Raw genomic sequence first — 20,345 nt, 5'->3', positions numbered from 1 at the left:
TACTTAGCTGCTTGGTCCCCAGCTTGTAACAATACTTGGGATTCTTCAATCCCAAGTGCAGGACTCTGCACTTGTCCTTGTTGAAGCTCATCAGATTTCTTGTAGCCCAAGCCTCCAATTTGTCTAAGTCACTCTGGACCCTAATTCTGCCCTCAAGCTTATCTACCTCTCCCCCTACCTTAGTGTCATGTGCAAACTTGCTGAGGGTGCAATCCATCCCCTCATCCAGGTCATTAATAAAGATATTGAACAAAACCAGTCCTATAACAGAACCTTGGGGCACTTCGCTATAAACTGACTGCCATCCTGACATCAAGCCGTTGATCACTACCCGCTGGGCCCGGCCTTCTAGCCATCTTACCGTCCATTTATCCAATCTACATTCGTTTAACTTGCTGGCAAGAATATTGTGGGAGACGGTATCAAAAGCCTTGCTTAGAGTCAAGGTATATCACATCCACTGACTTTCCCATGTCCACAGAGCCAGTTACCTCATCATAGAAGCTAATCAGATTGGTCAGGCATGACTTGCCCATGCTGACTATTCCTAATCACTTTCCTCTCTTCCAAGTGCCTCAAAATAGATTCCTTAAGGATTCCTTCCATGATTTTTCCAGGAACCGAGGTAAGACTGACCGGCCTATAGTTCCCTGGATCGTCCTTCTTCCCTTTTTTGAAGATGGGCACTACATTTGCCTTTTTCCAATCATCCGGGATCTCTCCTGATCTCCATGATTTTTCAAAGATAATGGCCAAAGGCTCCTCAATGACATTTGCCAACTCCCTTAGTACCCTCAGATGCATTAAGTCCAGACCTATGGATTTATGTACGTTTAGCTTTTCTAAATAGTTCCTAACCTGTTCTTTACCTACCAAGGGCTGTCCATCTTCATCCCATCTTGCGTCACTTAGCACATTAGTCCGAGAGCCAACCTTGTCCGTGAATACAGAGGCAAAGAAAGCATTGAGTACTTCAGCTTTCCTCACATCATCTGTCACTAGGTTACCTCCTTCATCCAGTAGGGGCCCCACACCCTCTCTGATCACCTTCTTCTTGTTAACATGCCTGTAGAAACCTTTAGGTCAGTCAAGTCTATTTTGAAGTGAGCTTTTGCTTTCATAAACTAATATATACATAGAAGCAAATATGTTCTGTGTATAAAATCTTCTTATGGAGCATTCGTGTGAAACTAGTTGCAAGTATTTGAGTTAATACACCTGCTTGCAGGACTTGCTCTGTATTGTCATTTTTTGTAGGAACGGCAAGGTGTTCCTTGAGGTTCCTGTTTTTATGAGTAGGTGGGCCTATCTTGCTTAAAACTAGTGGCTGTTTCTGAAGAAGTTAACTAGCTATGCTAATCCAGTCAGAGCTATCTGGAACTTCAGCTGTGACAGCAGTTTGACATCTCACTGGAATACTTTAGCACTAGCTGCTATCTACTGTCAGTTGCTGTGTGACACATAGCAATTCAGCTTCTACCAGCAATCGTAATGAAAAGCTTTTTGTTTTTTTTGCATATTCATATTTTCCAATTTTATATACAAAACCAACTGTACTATAGTAATGTGCAGAATGATTTGTGTGGCATCTTAAAGTTCAGTTTGTTGATACAAGTTGGGTCTCCATTATAGCCCAAGTCTTTTCACTAAGGATTTCTCCTCATTGGGAGATAATGAGGAATGGATCAGCATTTGCATCACACTCCCTGTTACTGCCTGACTCTGACTGGGGAAGCTAATATCTAACCAGTGGATTAAATTTGGTGTTAAATCCCGGTCACGTGCCACCTGAGGCATGTTGCACGTATAGTCCCAAAGAAGAGTAAATAAAGTAAATAATCACATTAAGCAAGCTATTAAAAAACTTCCTAAGTTTATAGTTATGACACACTAATGCTCAAGTGTATCATTCTTGTTTCATTCTATTTTCAACTAATATGTTGCTGTGATTCCTAGCCCTGAGAAGAAACTAATAGTTTTCAGAGATTTTTGTGAAAAAAAAATACTGTTCAGTTTGGCTCAGGTCACCTAGGACTGTGGGCAGCTATTTTACCACGCTGCCATAGCAAAAATGAGCTTGTGACTGCTAAGTGATGAGTAAGGCTATGAGTCCGTCCCAGAGGTCACACGTTCTGTGATTTTATGAGTCCTCTGTGACTTGATGAAAATTCCAAAAATTCAAGACCCATGGTGGCAGGGGTTGGGCTTCATCCCCACCACAGTGGGGCTTGAGCTTCAGTAAATCCATGAATGTATTGTTTATTGTCCGTGTCCTGTCTGTGGCTGTGGTCATTACCAACCAGACACTAAGTTATCTCCCTTGCTAGCATACTCTTCAGGACTCTGCCAGTTCAAACCGTGCCAGTCAGTGCAGGTCAGTGAAACCAAGCTCCATAAAAGGTATTTCTGCTGTGCCCACTCTGTCTCAATGGGCCTTTGCAGAAGTTCTCAAGTTTGCTGTCTGCAGAGAGACCGAACACATGCCTGCCTCTTAGTTCAGCTATGGATTTCACTCTTAAGCCATGAACTGTTTTCTGTAATAAAACAAGAATAAATTTATTAACAAAGAACAAATATGTAAGTGATAATAAGTAAAATAGGATATAAATATGGTTACAATTAAAACACACTTTCCAGTGACTAAAACTTACAACCTTTGTGTGCAGTGTTGTTGCAGCTGTGTTGGTATCAGGTTCTGAGAAAGACAAGGTAGGTAAGGTCATATCTTTTATTGGATCAACTTAAATAGAAATTAGTCCTATAAATGATATTACCTGACCTGGCTTGTTGCCCTTATAATCTTTGTTTGAGTGGGTTTCTCACCTATGGTCATTTCTCAGAGATTTCAACCCCCATGGTTTGAAGGATCCAACTTTTTCAGATTACAAGAGCTCTGGTCTAGGGATGTTAGTGTGAAATTGAATAGTTGTATAACTGCATCAAAATTTAGCAAAAATTAGCTGCCTCTCTATTCAATAGTCCCCAAAGATGGGGGTGTACTCCCAGCCCCACTCACAGGGAGCCCCCTGCCACCTTGTGCTGCTGCCTCGGAGGGGAGGGGGGTGGCAGCAGCTCCTGTCCATGGAGTGGTCCGAGCTCTCCGCACACAGGATCTGCTGCCGGGGAGCAGCCTCTGTCCACAGAGAGCCTGGGCCCGTTGCAGACAGATGCTTCTTCATGGCAGCCTCACCATCTCCCTTCCCCGGGTGCTGCTGCCTGCCTTCCCTCCCTTGAAAGTAGGAATAAGGGATCTTCCGGAAAAGGGCTTATTTTCCGGAAAATTGCGTCTACACTGGTGCTTTTCTCCGGCAAAAACCCTGAGCCGGAAAAAAGTGGCAGCCATGTAAATGCAAATGCCGCGGGGGATATTTAAATCCCCCGTGGATTTGCAATTCCGAAGTGTCTCATTAGCATCCCTTTTCCGGAAAGGGGTGCCAATGTAGACACAGCCAAAGAGATTTGTGTTATATTGGGATTTATGCAGCGATTCTGCAACTTGACTGGGATTAGGCATTAGTTATTATAGAATTAAGAAACCATGGTCTTGAGTCTTTGTCAGCTGACGGTCAGGGCAGTGTGTGTGGGTGTGTCTCCTAAGTCTTTAGCTGCTAAGACACGAAGTCTCGTCGCAGTGGGCAGCCCAGAAGGCTGAAAGGAGCCCCGAGAGTTTAACGTCCGTGACTTTACTGCTAGGACTGAGGTCCCGTCGCAGAGGGTAGCCAAACAGGCTAACAGACGCCCCAGTGTGTAGGAAGAGCTTATTACACTTCAGATTTTAGCTGCTAGAACACGGGGGGGGGGGGGGGGGAGGAGTTCCTTCGCAGCAGGCAGCCCAGGAAAGGCTGAGAAGTGCCCCAGTGGACCCTGTCACCTGGGAGTGACACAGATCCAACCGACCAAGCTCTTCCTATAACTGTCCCTTTGACCGGATGAAGTTCTTTTAAATTGTGCTTGGCTCTGTTACAGCAACTGAAGGAGTCAGGTTAAAGCTTAAGGTTTATTGAGGAAGCTTATAAATCATATGGTTACAATGGCTATTGCTCTATTTCTTAACTGCTAGCAAATACAGATCTTAAAAATGGTTACAAAGAAGATAAAGATAGAAAAATAGAAATAATGGTATCAAGTACCAAATAATGGTATCAAGTAACAGCTTACTCTTTCTATGTGTTCACTTAAGACAGAGGACCACATCCAGGTACAATTTTTACCCCCTTCTGTGCCTCTCGACTCCAGCATGTCAGGCCAGGGCCGGTCCCTCAATTCCTAGGAAAGACGAAAATACGAGGTGGGCGTCCCCATAGAACCTCGGGAGGTCAAACACCTAACCCGACTAGCAGGTAGAGGGTAGAATGACACTCAAAAGAGAGTGTGCTGCTGTACCGCCTTTATACTCATGGGGTCACGTATTTCTCTTTATTATCTGTCATGCCAAATGGGGCTGGTCTGTCTTTTGTGAGACCAGTTCTTACAAGGGAGTTGTGAACTTAATTTACACTTGTAAGAGCGATAACTAAATTGGAATTACTGGGGGATTCTTTTCTCAGTGGGAAATTCCTCTCCCAGGGACTGTGTGTGTGTTCGAATCAACATGGGTGCCAGCCAGGGCAGTTCTCGCAGCCTCGAGGCCAGCTTATTGACTTAATCGCTCTCTCTCCACATATCTGTTTTTTCAGCTTCTCAGGATCAGATGAGCCAGCATAGACTATGCTGATTTTATTGCTCCTTCTCTGCCCTGTATGCTTCAGAGAGGCAAATAAGATGGATGATATGGGGGGGTTGGTCTGTCTGGCTACAGTCTTGCACTGAAAATATATTGCAAATTCCTGACCAATTTGTGGAGTGAAGGTAGGCTGTGTTATGCGTGCATGTATGGCTCATATTGCTACATAATGAATGTGGGTGGCTCTCATCAGGTGAGCCTTATGGGTGAGATTACGCCAAGGCACAGGGCCAGCACTAGACTTCTGCCCCACTGAAGCCCCAGATAAGGTAGAGGCATGGGTGGTGCATCTAATAGATAGGAGATGGCAGTGCCTTCCAAAACAGTGCTGCATGGCCTAGTGAAAGCCTTAGGGATGGGCCACCAGTAGGGTTGCTAGATGGTTTCCCAAAAAATACCAAACACACGTGCTAAAAATTTGTTGAGAAAAAAAAAAAAAAAAACCCTCCATGCCTCCCCAGCCACTCCCCCTGCCCCCACCAGGCTTCCATTGGGCACCCAGCCAGAAAAGCAGAAAATACTGGATATTGCACTTGTCTGGTATTTTCTGAATTTTTTTTACTGGACAGAGGGTGCAAAAAACAGACTGTCAGGTTGAATACCGGACACCTGGCAACCCTAGACATCAGCTGGGGTGCCGCATCAGGCCTCAGATTCTCCACCCCTGACCTAAAGCCCTGGCAAGAACTGGCACATGGTCTGCCAGCATTACAGTTGTACTAAAAATCCCTGTGAAATTCACAGGACAATTTAGAAAAAAGATTGAAGTTGCTAAGTAACAGCAGTGTAGTTTTGCACTGGGACAAAGTCACCAACATCTATTGATTTTGTTGCTTAAGCAGATATAAATTTGGCTCCAAGTGAAATAAAATGGTCTGGATGTCATCTGGTGTCCCCCTGTAAAATCTGGTCTTGTGTGCTTTTATTTATACTATACAAATTTCAAAGGGAGACCAATGTTTCTCAAAATTAGAGTCCTCACCCAAAAGGGAGTTGAAGGGGGTCACAAGGTTATTTCAGGGGGATGCAATATTGCAACTTACTTCTGCATTGCCCTCAGAACTGGGCATCAGGAGAGCAGTGGCTGAAGACTGAGGGTCCAGCTCTGTAGGCAGCAGCGCAGAAGTAAGAGTAGAAGCACTGTGAACCCCACAACTCCATTTTGGGTCAGGACCCCTAAATTACAACACTGTGAAATTTCAGTGTTTAAATTTAAATAGTTGAAATAATGTAATTTATTATTTTTAAAAATCCTGTGATCCTAAAATTGAATAAAATGTACCATGAATTTGGTACAGAGCTATCAATAATACATCTAAATTAGAAGAATGGACAAATAGTTCACTTGGCAGTTACGTTCTGGCTTTGTCAAGTGGTAGGTTAGGTGTGTACATTGAATAGTAAAATTTCTCCACTTCCCACTTCTGTTCCACCTGACATTCATGCATCTGAGCCTGATCCTTTGTCTGTCAGATTAAAGAAATCTAACCCCCAGGTTTATCCTTGAACTCAGGCTTCTCATGTTGCAATGCAATTATTCAGGAATTTTTAAAATGCTTTCCTTTTAACAAGAACCTAGAGCAGTGTTTCCCATTTGGTGCTCCGGGGAACCCTGGGGTTCCGCGAAGCAAAACTAGGGGTTCTGCGAGGAGCTGGCACTCCCCCGCCCCCTCTGAAAGAGAGAGAGCTGGCTAGCCAGCAGAGGCATGGGCAGCGAGTTGTATGGGCTCGTGGTGCCCATGCTCCACCAATATTTGGAACTGGAGCGGGCCCCGGCCCCTCCATGCGTCCTCCCACCCTGGTCCCAGAGCGTCTCTCCCCCGTCCCCGCCGTGTGCAACCTACACTGAGCTCCTCCTTGCTGGCTGCTGCTGCCCTGCATGGCGTGCTCAAACCAGTAGGCAGGGAGATGCCCGGGTGTGACATAACATCATGGCCCGGGATTGTAAAACTGCTGGGCACCGTATGGCTGAGTTGCAGGTTCAGAGTCCGGGGACAGAGTGCAGACTCCAGCCCCACAAAGTGGAAGGCAGAAGGTAGGGGAAGGGGAAGGGCTGGGAGAGGAAGAGGCTTGTGTGGAGGGGGAGGGGAGAGGAGGAAGAGAGGGGAAGGCACCAAAGGGACAGGGTAGGGGGGAGAGAAATGCCAGGGGGCCAAGTGCAGACAATGAGAAAAAAAGCAGGAGGGGAGGTGTCAGTGGGAGGGGGGACAGGGTGATGCTGGGAGAGGAGAGGAGAGGGTAAAGGCATTGGGGGCTAGAGGGGGGATGGGGAGGTGCTGGGAGAAGGCTTGAAAGAAGGGGTGGGCATGAGGAAGGTGGGGATGGAGCAAGTCATGTGTGAAGGTACAGAAGGGCATGAGGGGAATGGGGGCGGAGGGTGGTGAGGGGGTGGGCATCAGGGAAAAAGAGGGGAAAGGAGGTAGGGGCAGTGAGGGAAGGGGTAGGCAACAGGAGGGTGCAGGAGTAAGAGAACGTGCAAGTGCCAGGGGATTCTGGGGGTGAAGCAGAAGGGCAGACACCTGCAGGGGAGCGACCAGCACCAGAGGAGAGAGGCAGGGCAGGTGTGTAGAGGGAGGTGTTAGAAGAGGGGATGAGGAGGGGTAGCTCACATGATCAGAGTGGGGCTACTGGAGGAGTGGGCACAGGGAGGAGAGAAGGGCTGGTGGAGGGGGGGCAGGTTGCAGGAGGGCTGAGGGCAGTGAGAAGGGCAGGAGTCAGGACAGCAGAGGAGGGTGAGGAGTTGGGAGGCAGCAGGCACCAGGGGAGCTGATGGAACAAGGGGAGGAGACATGGCAGCAGAGAGAAAAGGTAAAAGTTTAAAAATATTTATTAATAACTTGGATGCCACAGTGGCAGATCCAAACAAGCCACATGAAATCAGTACTGGTGCACAACACAAAATTCATTTTGCTCATGTGAGGAAACTCTTAGGCTATGTCTACACTGGTGGTTTCTTGTGCAAGAACACGTCCACACTGCCATGTGCGAGCTATGCTTTTGCACAAGAGCATCTATGGCAGCGTGGATGCTCTCTTGCCCGAGAAAGTGCCTATGGCCATTTTAGCCATAGGGCTTTCTTGCGCAAGAAATTCATGTTGACTGTCTACACTGGACTCTTGCGCAAGAACAGTTGCACAAAAGGGCTTATTCCTGAGCAGGAGCATCATAGTTCTTGCGCAAGAAGCACTGATTTCATACATGAGAACGCCAGCATACTTGCGTAAGAATACACGGCCAGTGTAGACAGGAAGCAAGTTTTTGCACCAGAGCGGCCGCTTTGGCGCAAGACTGCACCAGTGTAGACATAGCCAATGGGAGGGAGGGAGGGGGGCAGGGGCAGGGAATCAGCACTGGCTCAGCATGTCTGCATGGTTTGGGGAAAGGTGCAGGGAAATTGAGCTCATCTGGGTTGCAGAGTGGGGAGATCCGGGGAGCTAGGCTGGGCTGTGGGATGGGGGTGTGTGTGTGGAGCTCAGAGCTCAGTTTGGCTGCAGAAGGAGGAAGGTTCTGGGAACCGGGGCTAGACTCAAGGGGCGGGAGGGGCAGGGAATTGGCGCTTGGCTCAGCAGTTTTGCAGGGGTTGGGGGAGGTGCAGGGAAACGGGGCTCAGCAGTCCTGTGGGGGAGGCATGCAGGGAACCAGTGCAGGGCTCAGCTGGGCTGAGGTGGATGGGTGAGGGCATATAGAACAGATGGGCAGCTCAGCTGGGCTGTGGGGGCTGCAGGGAACTGGTGCTGCGCTCCCTTGGATTGTGGGGGATGGTTTTGGGGGAGGTGCAGGAAACCAGCAGGGGTGGGCAGCTCAGCTGGGTTGCAGGGGATAGAGGTGCAAAGAAGCCTAGTGGGGAGGAGGAGGGGGCGGGAACCAGGAGCCCTGAAATGACCTCCCCTGGTCCAAAAATCCCTCATCTGGGACAAGTCAGGTCCAGAGGGTGCCAGATCAGGGAGGTCCAACTCCTACCCAAGTCCCCTCCTTGCACCCTCCCTCGTAGCCAGACACGCTACCCCGAATCTGCTCTTGTTCCCTCCCCCTGGCCAGACACCCTACATCCAGCCTGCTTCTGCACCCTACCTACCACCCAGACCTTGCCCCCTTCCGCCCCCCCATCTCCCTCTCAGATCCTGCACCCCATCCCTATCCCGTTCCTTCGCAGCCCTGCCATCCACCCTAGCACCACCTTGTCCCTGGCCCCAACACCCTGCCTCACACCCCAGGACTCAGAACCACCCCGGCCCTGGCCTCGGCCCCAGCACCCTGCCATCCACGCTAGCACCCAGCAGCACCCTGTTCCTTGTCCCAGCACCCTGCCAGTCACCCTAGTGCCCAGCAGGACCATGTCTCTGACCCCAGCATCCCGCCACCTGCCTGCCCCAGCACCTTGGCCCCAGCACCCCGTCACCCAGCAGCACCCTCTCCCGAGCCCCAGCACCCACTTTCACTCTGTCCCCTGCTCCCAACACATTTGGGACCACATTAGGGAGGCTTGGGGGTCTTTGGAGAGTTGTTGGGGGTTTTTTGCATCTGTTGTTGGGGTTTTTTTGCACTGACCCACAGAAAAGACAAGGAACTCTGGGGTGTCCTTTTAATTTTCTAGCATGTATTCTTTATTTTCATACTACTCTGCTATTTATATTCTGCATTTCTGCAGAAAGTATTAAATTACATACCCCCAAACTGAAACTAACTCTTATTTCTAATTGAACCCATACTGTGCAAAAAGAACATCAAAGACTAGTTCAGGGAAGCCTAAAGGAGATCGTTAAGTCCAGGCTTTGTCTATAATGGCAATTGAGACACAAAGCTTTAGTCATTCGCAGGTGCTTAACTCCTCCTTCCTCCAAGGACAAAAGCTTTTGTCATGGAAAGTACTAGTGTAAACACTGCTTTGTCCCCAGGAGTGGTCTCTTGCCCACAAAGCAAATGCCGCAGGGGAATGGAATTTTTTTGTTGGCAAAAATGCAGACCATGTTTAGGCTGCCGGCAGGGCTGTGTCCACACAGCCATGTCACCAAAAGCTGTGTAATGTAGAGTCTTAGACTACTTAGAGCAGGTCTGCACTTAATGGCAGGTCCCACCATCTGCACTGATGCAGGTGAGCCACTGTAGCTCTTCACTGAAGATGCTCCTACATTGATGGGAGAGTTTCTCTCATCAGTGTAGTTAATGCAACTCCCCAAGCAGTGGTAGCTATGTCTAGGAGAGAAGCTCTCCTGACAACATAATACTGCCTGCTTGGGGAATTAGGTTAATATAACTACCTGCTCAGGTAGGTGAGTTGTTCCAATGGCTGATTACCCTCACTCCATAGGCGCTGACTCTGTGAGTGCTCTGGAGCTGGTGCATTCCTAAGGAATGGTGAGTTCTAAAATGCCTAACCTGTCATCATCCCTATGGCAATTGTGCTCCTGGAAATGGCTGGCATGTCCCTGCTGCCCCTGAGAAGGTCAGAGCAGGGGTTTCCACATGGTCTCCTTGCCTGCAGACACCAGTCCTGCAACTCCCACGATCAATAACGGAGAACCGTGGCCTGTAGAAGCTGTGGGGTTAGTGCCTGTAAATGAGGGGCAGCACATGGTGCATTGGAGCCATTGATGTACATGCCAGCTGCTTTTAGTGGGTGCCAATCACTCTCTGGCACCTAAGCTCCTTCCTCTGCCCCTCCCTTAATCCCTGGGCCTCCAATCGCTCTGAAACATCTGTTTCATGGCGTTCAAAGGCTCTGGAAGAGAGAGGGAGGAGCGAGGATGCAGCATGCTCCTGGGAGAGGATGGAAAGAGGCAGGGCAGAGACAGAGAGTTGGGAGGAAAGTGTGGAATGGGGCATGAAGGGGCTGGATGGAGGTGGAGGGAGGCATGTATGCCTCACACTACTTTTTTAGATAAAAAATATGACTAAGAGCCATTGATTTTGGTGTTGGGAATTTTTACTTCTTACCTGCTGATATTAATAGTCAGAGATCATTATGGTTTTTGTAAATATTGTAGATAGGCACATTGTATAATAAATCCTAGGATCAAAAAAAGTGGTTGTCTTGTTTTTCTGTAGGAAAGAATAAATGTAATCTGTTCTGGATGACTATTAGTATATTAAAGGAAACAAAAGAACAAATAAAGTTTCTTTGAGGGAGCACAGTGTGCATAGCTTGCTCGGTAACAGCTATTTTGAATTAACTTTCAATGATTCTCCTTGCAGATGGACTATGGGGATTTATTTTCTCTTAAACTACGTACACAGGAAAAATGCTGTTCATAGAAAACAGCCCTGTAGTTATACCACACCTACTTGTGCACCACGCAGTGGAATTTTTTCCACCATAGTTTAATTTCTATTATGGATCAGAAAATGTTTAGATTTTGATTTGCAGTAGTACAGTATTCTGGTCCATTTGCTTTGGCATAGACAAGAAGAGTTTCTGTAGCCATGTTGTTCCTAGGATATCTTTTATTGGACCAACTTCTGGTCAGGTTTGCCAACAGTCCCTTTTTTCATCTCTGTACAACAAGATCCAGCGTCCCTGAGTGCTGCAAAAAAGCAATACAAAAAACCCTGATAATATAGGTGAATACTGCTGATTCTTTATTATTTATTAATATCTGTGTAAGCTTAAAGAAAGCTTGTCTCTTACCCACATAATTTGAGCCAATAAAAAAGATTACCTCACCAAGCTGGTCTTTTTAAAAGACAAGAGGAGGTTTTTAGTTAGTGCAGCTGACAGCAGAACTGTGGCTGGAACAATTTGTACAGTGTGGGGGAGCGAATGAACCAAACTGTAAAACCGGTGTGTGATGGAAACCACTTCAAGTCAGGAATGGTGGCAACATCCCCAGGATCGCTGGTTCTAGCACTTATGGTTGTATGTTAGCAGTAGCTGAATAACTTGACAGGCTGAGAAATAACTGTCTGTCCGTGTAATCTGAGGCATTCTTGTATTTCATTCAAGAAATTGCCATTAATTTACTACATAAAAGGAAGTAGATTATGTGGCACAGCCAATAGGCTGTGTGTCCAGGAGCTGTGACTATGCACACGGGCACAGAGGAGCTACTGCTTGGCTATTTGAGTTAATTATGCACTGGGTTGCTGCACACAGGTCATGTTTGGGGAGCTTGTGAAAGCAGCCTTGGCTGAGCAAGCAGAAGTGCCGTGTGCAAAGCTTAGTAGTGCTGCATGCAGTTTGATGAGTGCAAAGGGATGCCAATTGGTGGGAAGTGTTTAGACCGGGTGTAAGAAAATACAGTTGAGTGCAGCATGCTGCTTAGCTATAAAGGGGGCAGATTAGAAATAGGAGATCACCCTGAATGGATAAGAAAGAGAACATTGATGTGGAGGGACAGAACTTAATAACATCTCTTAAAAACTTCCATTTGGCATTACAATATTTGAACCCTGGAAAGGTAATGGAGAGTGAATCAAACCGTGATTTTAAAAGGGACCAGTCCACTTTGGCTACTTTAAACAACAAAAATGTAACCCTGGTGACTTTTCATAAGCGGCAGTCATCTAATACTATGCCTGCACTACTGATGGTCAGTGAATCCCCCAAGTTAGGATCTCCTGGAAAAATAGGCAACTGTTCTCAGAAAGAAGAGAAAGTTTCACAGAATTACTCTGTGGTGGGAGCATCAGAAGACAGCAGCATGCATGTAAGTTTGCAAGCAAATGTACTGGAGCAGTGTGTGTGTAGTGTATTGGGTACCTTATCCCTTTATATGTAATAAATTTGTTAGGATCCCAGGAATGCCGAAGTATAAATAATGCCTATAAAATCATTGGATTTTCTCACATAAAAATTGCTGTGCAAGTGCAAAGTACTCTGAAATTTTCTGAAAGATCATCTATAAGTGTAAAGTATTAAAAATATTAAGCAAATGTTTCCGGTTCATCTGAAGAAGTGGGTTTTATTCTCCAAGGTGCCACAAGACTACTTCTTTTTAAAGTTACAGACTAACATGACTATCCCTCTGAGACTTAATAAAATGTATTAACCTTCTTTCTTTTTAATATATTTATATTAGGAGATAGGGATCTATTTATAGAGTGAGAGAAATGGAATGAGAGACATTATCGTAATTATAGATCAAGTTTACATGTGATCTATACAAGTGATTCCAGCAAAGGTTCAAGGTAGCATAATTGCTATAACTGCCTTCTCAGTCATGCTTGTCTGTAACTGTATCATAGTTTTGTACAATAAATCTTATTACTAGGAAGTGCTGTTTCATTCTGAAAAACCTGAACTTGTAAAACGCAGTTGTGATTCAAACTAAAAATATAGAAGGCACAGTGTTAATACTAAATTGCACATAAATGATAACATGCATCTGACGAAATGGGTCTTTGCCCACAAAAGCTCTAATAAATCTGTTAGTTTATAAGGTGCCACAGGATTTCTCGTTATAAATGATAACAGTGTAACTTGACTCATAGTCTGGTGTTTTTAAACTGACAGGATTTTTTAAAATGATTTATCTTTTAAATCCGTATATGTTTACACTTAGGTTTAGGGTGACCATCAAACTGGAATGAAATGACAATTTGAATTAACTTGGACAGGCCAAATAAACCCTTTATATTCAAATTCCTGAAAACTTTTACTCTCTCTAGTTGTTTTATGGAACACATCTATAATAAGAGAAACAATCATGACATTAGATTAGTTTAGTTCTGCCAATTTATCTTTTTTATGTGCTTGGTTCAGGTGTTTACTATGTTGGATCCATCGACTGCTAATGATGTCACAGACATGAAAATCAGGCTTTTTTCATTCCAATTTTAATTCCCTTCTGTCCCAATGTAAAATTTGCTGAAAGTAATCAATTTTTAAACTAAAACTGATCCCTTAGAGGCTTTAAATATGCAGTATATGTATATCAGTCTAGTATGACTTGCTACAATTACTTGATTTTCTTTGCCTTCTTTCCCATTGGTAAAATGGGGGTGACAGCACCTACTTCCCAGAGATGTTACAAGATTTAGGTAGTAAAGTGATTTGAAGCTATAATGTTGTGGTCACCAACCAGTAGATCGTGATCTACCAGTAGATCTCAGGGGCTCTAAGAGTAGCTCTTGAGCCCTCTCTGAACTGCATGCCTGCACAGTACATTTACATTAGATTTCCTCATTTGAGGAGCAGCTGCTCACCGAGCAACAACACAGGTGAGTGGCTGCGAGGAATGGTGGGAGCTGGGAGGCCGGAAGGGCTGAAACACCCCAGCCAGCTGACTGTGGCTTTCAGCTGAAAGAGGCTGCCCTGCACTCCAGCTGATCGGTGGCTTCTCCTCTGCGCCTGCCCACATGGAATTTGGTGCACCCTGGCTGAGCGCCATGGCCAGCTGGCTGGGCAGCTGCTTCTCTTCCCTCCAGCCCGGCTGCCCTGCGCTCAGCCCAGGAAGCTTGCTCCAGCACAGCTGGAGCTAGGCGCAGCCTCCCTGGGCTGAGCGCAGGGCAGCCGGGCTGGAGGGAAGAGAAGCAGCTGGCCGGCCAGCTGGCCATGGCACTCAGCCAGGATGCACCACGCTCCAAGTGGGCTGGTGCAGAGGAGAAGCTGCCTGGCCAGCTGACTGTGGCCTTCATCCCAGAGGAGGCTGAACCACACTCCAGCTGATCGGGCGGCTTCCCCTCTGCACCTGCCCATGTGGAGCTTGGTGGCACCCTGGCTGAGCGCCATGGCCAGCTGGCCGGGCAGCCACTTGTCTTCGCTCCAGCCCTGCTGCCCTGAGGTCAGTCTGGAGGGAGCGCGGATCGGAGGCTTCCCTCCGTGGCTGGTGTAAGGAACTCCCTGCCCCCAACCTTGTTCCCTCTCCTCTGCCCCAAACTTGTCCCCCACCCTCTTGGCCCCCTGTTCCCTCTCCCTTGCCCCCCCACCCCACTGCAGAAACCTGCCCCCCCTCTGCAGAAACTTGTCCCCTGGCACCCTGCCCCCCCTGCAGAAACCAGTTCCCTCTGGCACCCCGTCTCCAACTGCAGAAACCTGTCCCCCTGCTCCCCTCTGCAGAAACCTGTCCCCCCCAGTACCCTGTCTCCTGATGCAGAAACCTATCCTGGCACCCTGCCCCCTCTTCCCTGCCCCCACTGGCACCCTGTTCCGTGCCCCAGAACCCACTAGCACCCCTCCCCAGTACTGTGTCCCCTGCTCCCAAATGACTTTTCTCTGGGTCAGTGACCCCTGACTCAAAGCAAGTTCCCTGCCATTCTCATAAATAAAGACAATGCAGAAACTTTTTGGCTGTGTCTGGACTGCATCCCTTTTCCGTAAAAGGGATGCAAATTAGACACATCGCAATTGCAAATGAAGTGGGGATTTAAATCCCCCCCACTTCATTTGCATAAACATGGCTGCTGCTTTTTTCCGGCTCAGAGCTTTGCCAGAAAAAAGCGCCAGTCTAGACACGGATCTTTAGGAAAATAAAGCCTTTTCCGAAAGATCCCTTATTCCTCTTAAGGGATCTTTCGGAAAAGGCTTTATTTTCCGAAAAATCCGCGTCTAGACTGGCGCTTTTTTCTGGCAAAGCTCCAAGCCGGAAAAAAGTGGCAGCCATGTTTATGCAAATGAAGCGGGGGGGATTTAAATCCCCGCTACATTTGCAATTGCGATGTGTCTAATTTGCATTCCTTTTACGGAAAAGGGATGCAGTCTAGACACAGCCTTTGTGTTTAACATAGTATTTTATTTAAAAATGAAGCCTGGCCAACAAACCCCCAATTGGGGCCAAGCCCCCATCTGGCCACAACCACTCCTGCATTCCCCCTTCCCCAGACCCTAGATCTGAGCCTATCAAACACTGGAACCCCCTGCCCTCAGCCCCTCACATATCCCAACCCAAATTCTTGCACCCTCACATCCGCAAGCCTGTGGCTTGCTTAGTATCCCAACACTGCCCAGCCTGGAGCCCCCTCCCCGAGCCAGCGTCCCCTTCTCCATCTCCTCCTGAATCCAGATTTCCTCCCAGAGCTTGCACCTCTCACCCCTTCCCATACCCAAATCCCTCATGCCCACCCCAGAGCCTACACATCCTGTCTCAACACAGCAAGGGTCCAGCTAGACTGCAGGAGTTTTTCAGGATTCTGGAGATATCCCAGAAAAATTCTTCTGCATCCAGGGTTGTGTTTGTTCTTCCGCTTTTTTAGTGGAAGAGCAAACAGGCTCTTTTGGTCACCCCTATATTCCTCTTTCCACAAGGAATAAGGTGGCTTCCAAAAGAAGGGTTTTTTTTCTGACATTTGGTCCAGTCTAGACAGGCCAAATGTTGGAAAAACCCCTTCCTACAGAAGAATTTTTTTGTTTTTTAAAAAAAGCTGCAGTATAAGGATTGGGGATAGCAAGTGATGGAGAGGAGGAGAATAGAGAGGGCGGGGCTTCAAGGAAGGGGCAGGGCTTCAAGGAAGGGGCGGGGTGGTAGATCTTGGCTTGGTCTGTCATTTAAAAAGTGGTCTTGGGTGTAAAAAGGTTGGAGACCGCTGCTATAATGGATCATATAGAGGTGCCACTCTTCTTCTCCTGAAGGATGAATTCCACTGAATAATATTGAGTCTCCTGGTTGTATTTTTTAAAAGGGTCAAGGAATGTACCAGGTATGTACAGCTGTTATTGGCTACTAGTAGCAGCAAATAATAATAGCAGCCATAACTATTTGTTAAAGGTTTTTCCTTTGGGTTACTATACTAGGTTGAGGGTGAAGGGAGGAAAGAAGTGTCTATGTGAATCCTCATGACTGACAAAACAAAAATAGTTTTACTAATTAAAATGTCATTTTTATTTGTAAAGTGGCTGCTGGCTTATTACAGATTGAGCTGGTAGCACCTCCTTGTGGTTTAAAGTAAAAGGTTCGGAAATGTGGCTAGTCCCAGGGAGGCGCAGAAACAGGCAAACTATTACTAAATATCTTTTAAACTTTTATTAAAGGGCTTCTACGTATAAATTATTATTTTATCAATTTCTTACATACGTAGGCACCAAATAATTATTAGAATGTCCAATAAGCAAAATGCAATACAGTAAAGAAAATTCCCTGAGGTTTTTCTAAATCCCAATAGTTGTTAACAAGGGACCAGGGATTATTAACCGTTACATTTACATCAGTCTTACTTATAAGACTAATCATTTATCTAAAACTTTTAACACTACTATTTAACAATATCTCTAAACAATTTCAGATAACAATACTTACATTTAACAGACACACAAACTACAACAACAACATATTTGGTATTCGTTATGTTTGGTATACGTTACGCTCTACAGGAACTCGTTTGGTTCGGTGAATGGGAGGTGGCCCTCGGGTGATCAGTCCTCGGACCTGGCTCATATTCCGCCATCCAATGTTTATTCGGGATTCCTCAATTTGATCTAGGAGGGGTAGCTGTTTTATAGAGAGAGCTTTTGCGCGCTTTGTGTGATAGGCTAGCAGACCCTGTCTGTTAAGTGACAGGAGTAAGGGGGTGAGATGGTTTCCTGTTTTTCCTTTTCTGCCTTATCGGGCATGGCACAGTCAGCACAAACTTTACATGAACTTTTCAGGTCTGGTTTTGGTTCCTGTTCGTCGCTGATCTTTAAGTTACATAGTGTAAGGGTTTTTCATCAAAGGGAAGTTGACCTTTTGCTTAGATGGCAATACGCACGAGAGGCCTGCCCAGCAAAGAGCCTGCTTCCACACTCCTGTTATTGGGGAGAAGGGAGGAGGAGTATATGAAAATCCCAACTGCTAGGCTGGGGGATAAATAATCTCAGAGAAGGCGAACATCCATGTGCTCTGCGATTTGTGAAGGGGGTTGATACTGATGCATTTCCTGCTTTCTTGTGAGTTGGCAGGAGGCAGTTTCCCAAAAATAAGGCCAGCAAGGGGAATGGAAGACACCACTTGTGTTCTCAGTGCACCTGATGTCCCAATGGGGCTCTTTCTCCTGGTTTTGCTACTGATAGGTCATCCAGAAAAGCTGGTGCTTTGTGAGATGGCATGGGGGGAATGGATGGCCTTATGGTTAAGGCATTGGACTGTCTCCCAAATTGGGTGAGGAATAAATAACGAAGAGGACAAGTAACTCATCTAGCAGCTTTCTCAGTGGGCCCACTGACCACTTTGCAAAACACTGATTTAGAAAAACTCTTGCCTAGAGAAAGTTAAAATAACTTCAGATACAAAAAATGATACAAGCATACAAATAGGTTAATCGTATTCAGACAATCATAACCTTTCCAATGACCTCTCACATGACTTGACTTGCAATCAATATATCAAAACTATATAATAAACATATAATACTCTCACTGTGAAGAATATAGAGTGCAGTATCACAGAAATATTTCCTTTTATCAGGTTTGAATTTGAAAGCATCATGTTATTGTACTAAAGGGTACCCAATCAGACTATGGCACTGAATAGTGCACATCTTTAATTTTAATTGTAACATCCTGGAAATCAGTGCTGGATCAAACCATGGGCTGCCTAATCTAATATCCTGTGTCTCATAGTGAAAAATCCAAAAAAACAAGTGGATGACTTAGAATAATCTGCACAAAATGGAAATTACCTATCAATTGCTGGTTTATCTGAAGCATGAATCAGCCCCCTTCTGTGGAACAAAGAAAGTTGTTTTATACTTGTTTTTATCCTTCTAATGAGAAGTGCGGTTGAGCCTGTACTGTTTTTCCTCTATTCCATTTCCATATTCTAGAAGGAATTTTTCAAGCTCTTTCTTGTTTTTCTTCATTCTTGGCAAGCAGAAGGGGCATGAATGATTGGGACTCTTGTAGATTCAAAGATCAAGTGAGTCTTCAAAGTATCCCTCTGTTGTAAATCATTATGAGCGTGACATAATACTGCAGGAAACAGCGTAGTGAAAGTATGTTCAGTGACCACAGAGAGCTTTCATTTTAAATAAACATACCGAGGGCTCATAGATCGCTTCACATTTGATTTTGTGAATATTTTAAATATATATGTTAGATACTCAGTTTCTCCTTAAATTATTGATAGCATTTGATGACAATATTGCTGTTTTAGAACTCAAAAGTTACATCTATTTTATTTTGTTTTGTTTTTTTTCTTGCACTTCAGGCTTTGTCTAAGTCTAGCTCCCCTGTGAGTTGTGTATGGAAACCAACCATGAAGCAGAATTTTGCCTTTGACAACATTGGCTATGAGGGGAACGCAGAAAATATGCCCTCTCTGTCTCCTCAAACAAGCACCGTCACAGTCAATATTTTGGGTATGACTTGCCAGTCTTGTGTGCAGTCAGTAGAGGACAGGATTTCCAAGGTGAAGGGCATTGTGAGTACTAATGTCTCCCTTGAACAGAGCAATGCTTTAGTAAAATATATGCAGTCAGAAATAAGTCCCGAAGAGATTTGCCAGGAAATTGGAGACATGGGCTTTGATGCCAGCATAGCAGAAGGCAGAACTGCAGCAGCATCTGTAAGACTGACATCTTTGAGAGAAGCACTAATAAAGTTGCGGGTAGAAGGTATGACATGCCAATCTTGTGTCAGTACCATTGAAGGAAAGATTGGAAAACTACATGGCGTGCTGAGAATCAAAGTATCCCTCAGTAACCAAGAAGCGGTCATTGCATACCAGCCTTACATCATTCAACCTGAAGACCTCAAAAACCACATAGATAGCATGGGCTATGAAAGCACTATTAAGAGCAAGCTAGCTCCATTAAAGCTTGGTATGACTAATCTAGAACGTTTACAGACAAGCACAAAGAAATCTCCTTCCAGCCTGAACAATAGCAATGTGGAGCTAGTGGTGGGCAAAATGAATAGTACAACGTCAATGACACTGGGAATAGAAGGAATGCATTGCAAGTCTTGTGTCAAAAACATTGAAGGGAATATACCAGGTCTTCCAGGAGTACAAAGTATTAAAGTGTCATTGGAACATAAAAATGCTGTTGTGGAATTTAACCCAAAGGTAATTACCCCAGTAGCTTTGCAGCAAGCCATTGAGGCCCTTCCACCTGGTAACTTTAAAGTGTCCCTCCCTGATGTAATGGAAACAAGTAATGGAGAGCTTTTATCAAAAGCAGCATTTTCATCATCTCCGTTTGGTAGCACTCGCTCTGGGGATCAACTGACAAGCACAACTATATTTAGTATTGATGGAATGACCTGTAGGTCGTGTGTACAGTCCATAGAAAGCACAATGTCCCAAAGGAAAGGGGTACAACATATATCTGTTTCGTTAGCTGAGAAGACTGGAACAGTATGCTATGATTCAGCGGTGACTAATTCAAAAGAGTTAAGAGATGCCATAGAAGACATGGGATTTGATGCTTCCATTCTCACAGGTACAGTGTATGTTTTCTATAAGTAATATTGTAAGATAGGAGAAAATTTTAAAAATGTATTTCTAAAATCATAGAATCATAGAACTGGAAGGGATCTTGAAAGATCATCAACTCCAGTCCCCTGCCCACACGGCAGGACCAAACACCATCTATATCATCCCTGATAGGTGTCTGTCTAACCTGCTCTTAAATATCTCCAGTGATGGAGATTCCATAACCTCCCTAGGCAATTTATTCCAGTGTTTAACCACCCTGACAGTTAGGAACTTTTTTCTAATGTCCAATTTAAACCTCCCTTGCTGCAGTTTAAGCCCATTGCTTCTTGTCCTATTAT

At 45.6% G+C, this 20,345-nt stretch overlaps 1 protein-coding gene across 4 annotated transcripts in view; it reads left to right on the top strand.

Moving 5' to 3' along the window:
* The window catches only part of ATP7B (ATPase copper transporting beta), a 77,543-nt gene that overhangs the window by 15,844 nt on the left and 41,354 nt on the right, over nt 1-20,345 (top strand). For 2 of the 4 annotated variants that reach the window (XM_075919099.2, XM_006124896.5), the window contains exon 2: nt 18,778-20,011. In XM_075919099.2, the coding sequence (XP_075775214.2) occupies nt 18,826-20,011 (1,186 nt within the window). In that variant the 5' untranslated portion in view covers nt 18,778-18,825. Of the gene's footprint in view, nt 1-11,861; nt 12,367-16,147; nt 16,295-18,777; nt 20,012-20,345 lie in introns of those variants that run through there. The other 2 variants (XM_006124894.5, XM_014574517.4) reach the window with 2 other exon arrangements.

Source organism: Pelodiscus sinensis, chromosome 1 (assembly GCF_052426305.1).
Source record: "Pelodiscus sinensis isolate ZL-2025 chromosome 1, ASM5242630v1, whole genome shotgun sequence".
In the NCBI taxonomy this organism is placed as follows: domain Eukaryota; kingdom Metazoa; phylum Chordata; order Testudines; family Trionychidae; genus Pelodiscus; species Pelodiscus sinensis.
Note: the sequence above shows the minus strand (reverse complement) of the source record. Positions and strands in the feature narration are given on the sequence as shown.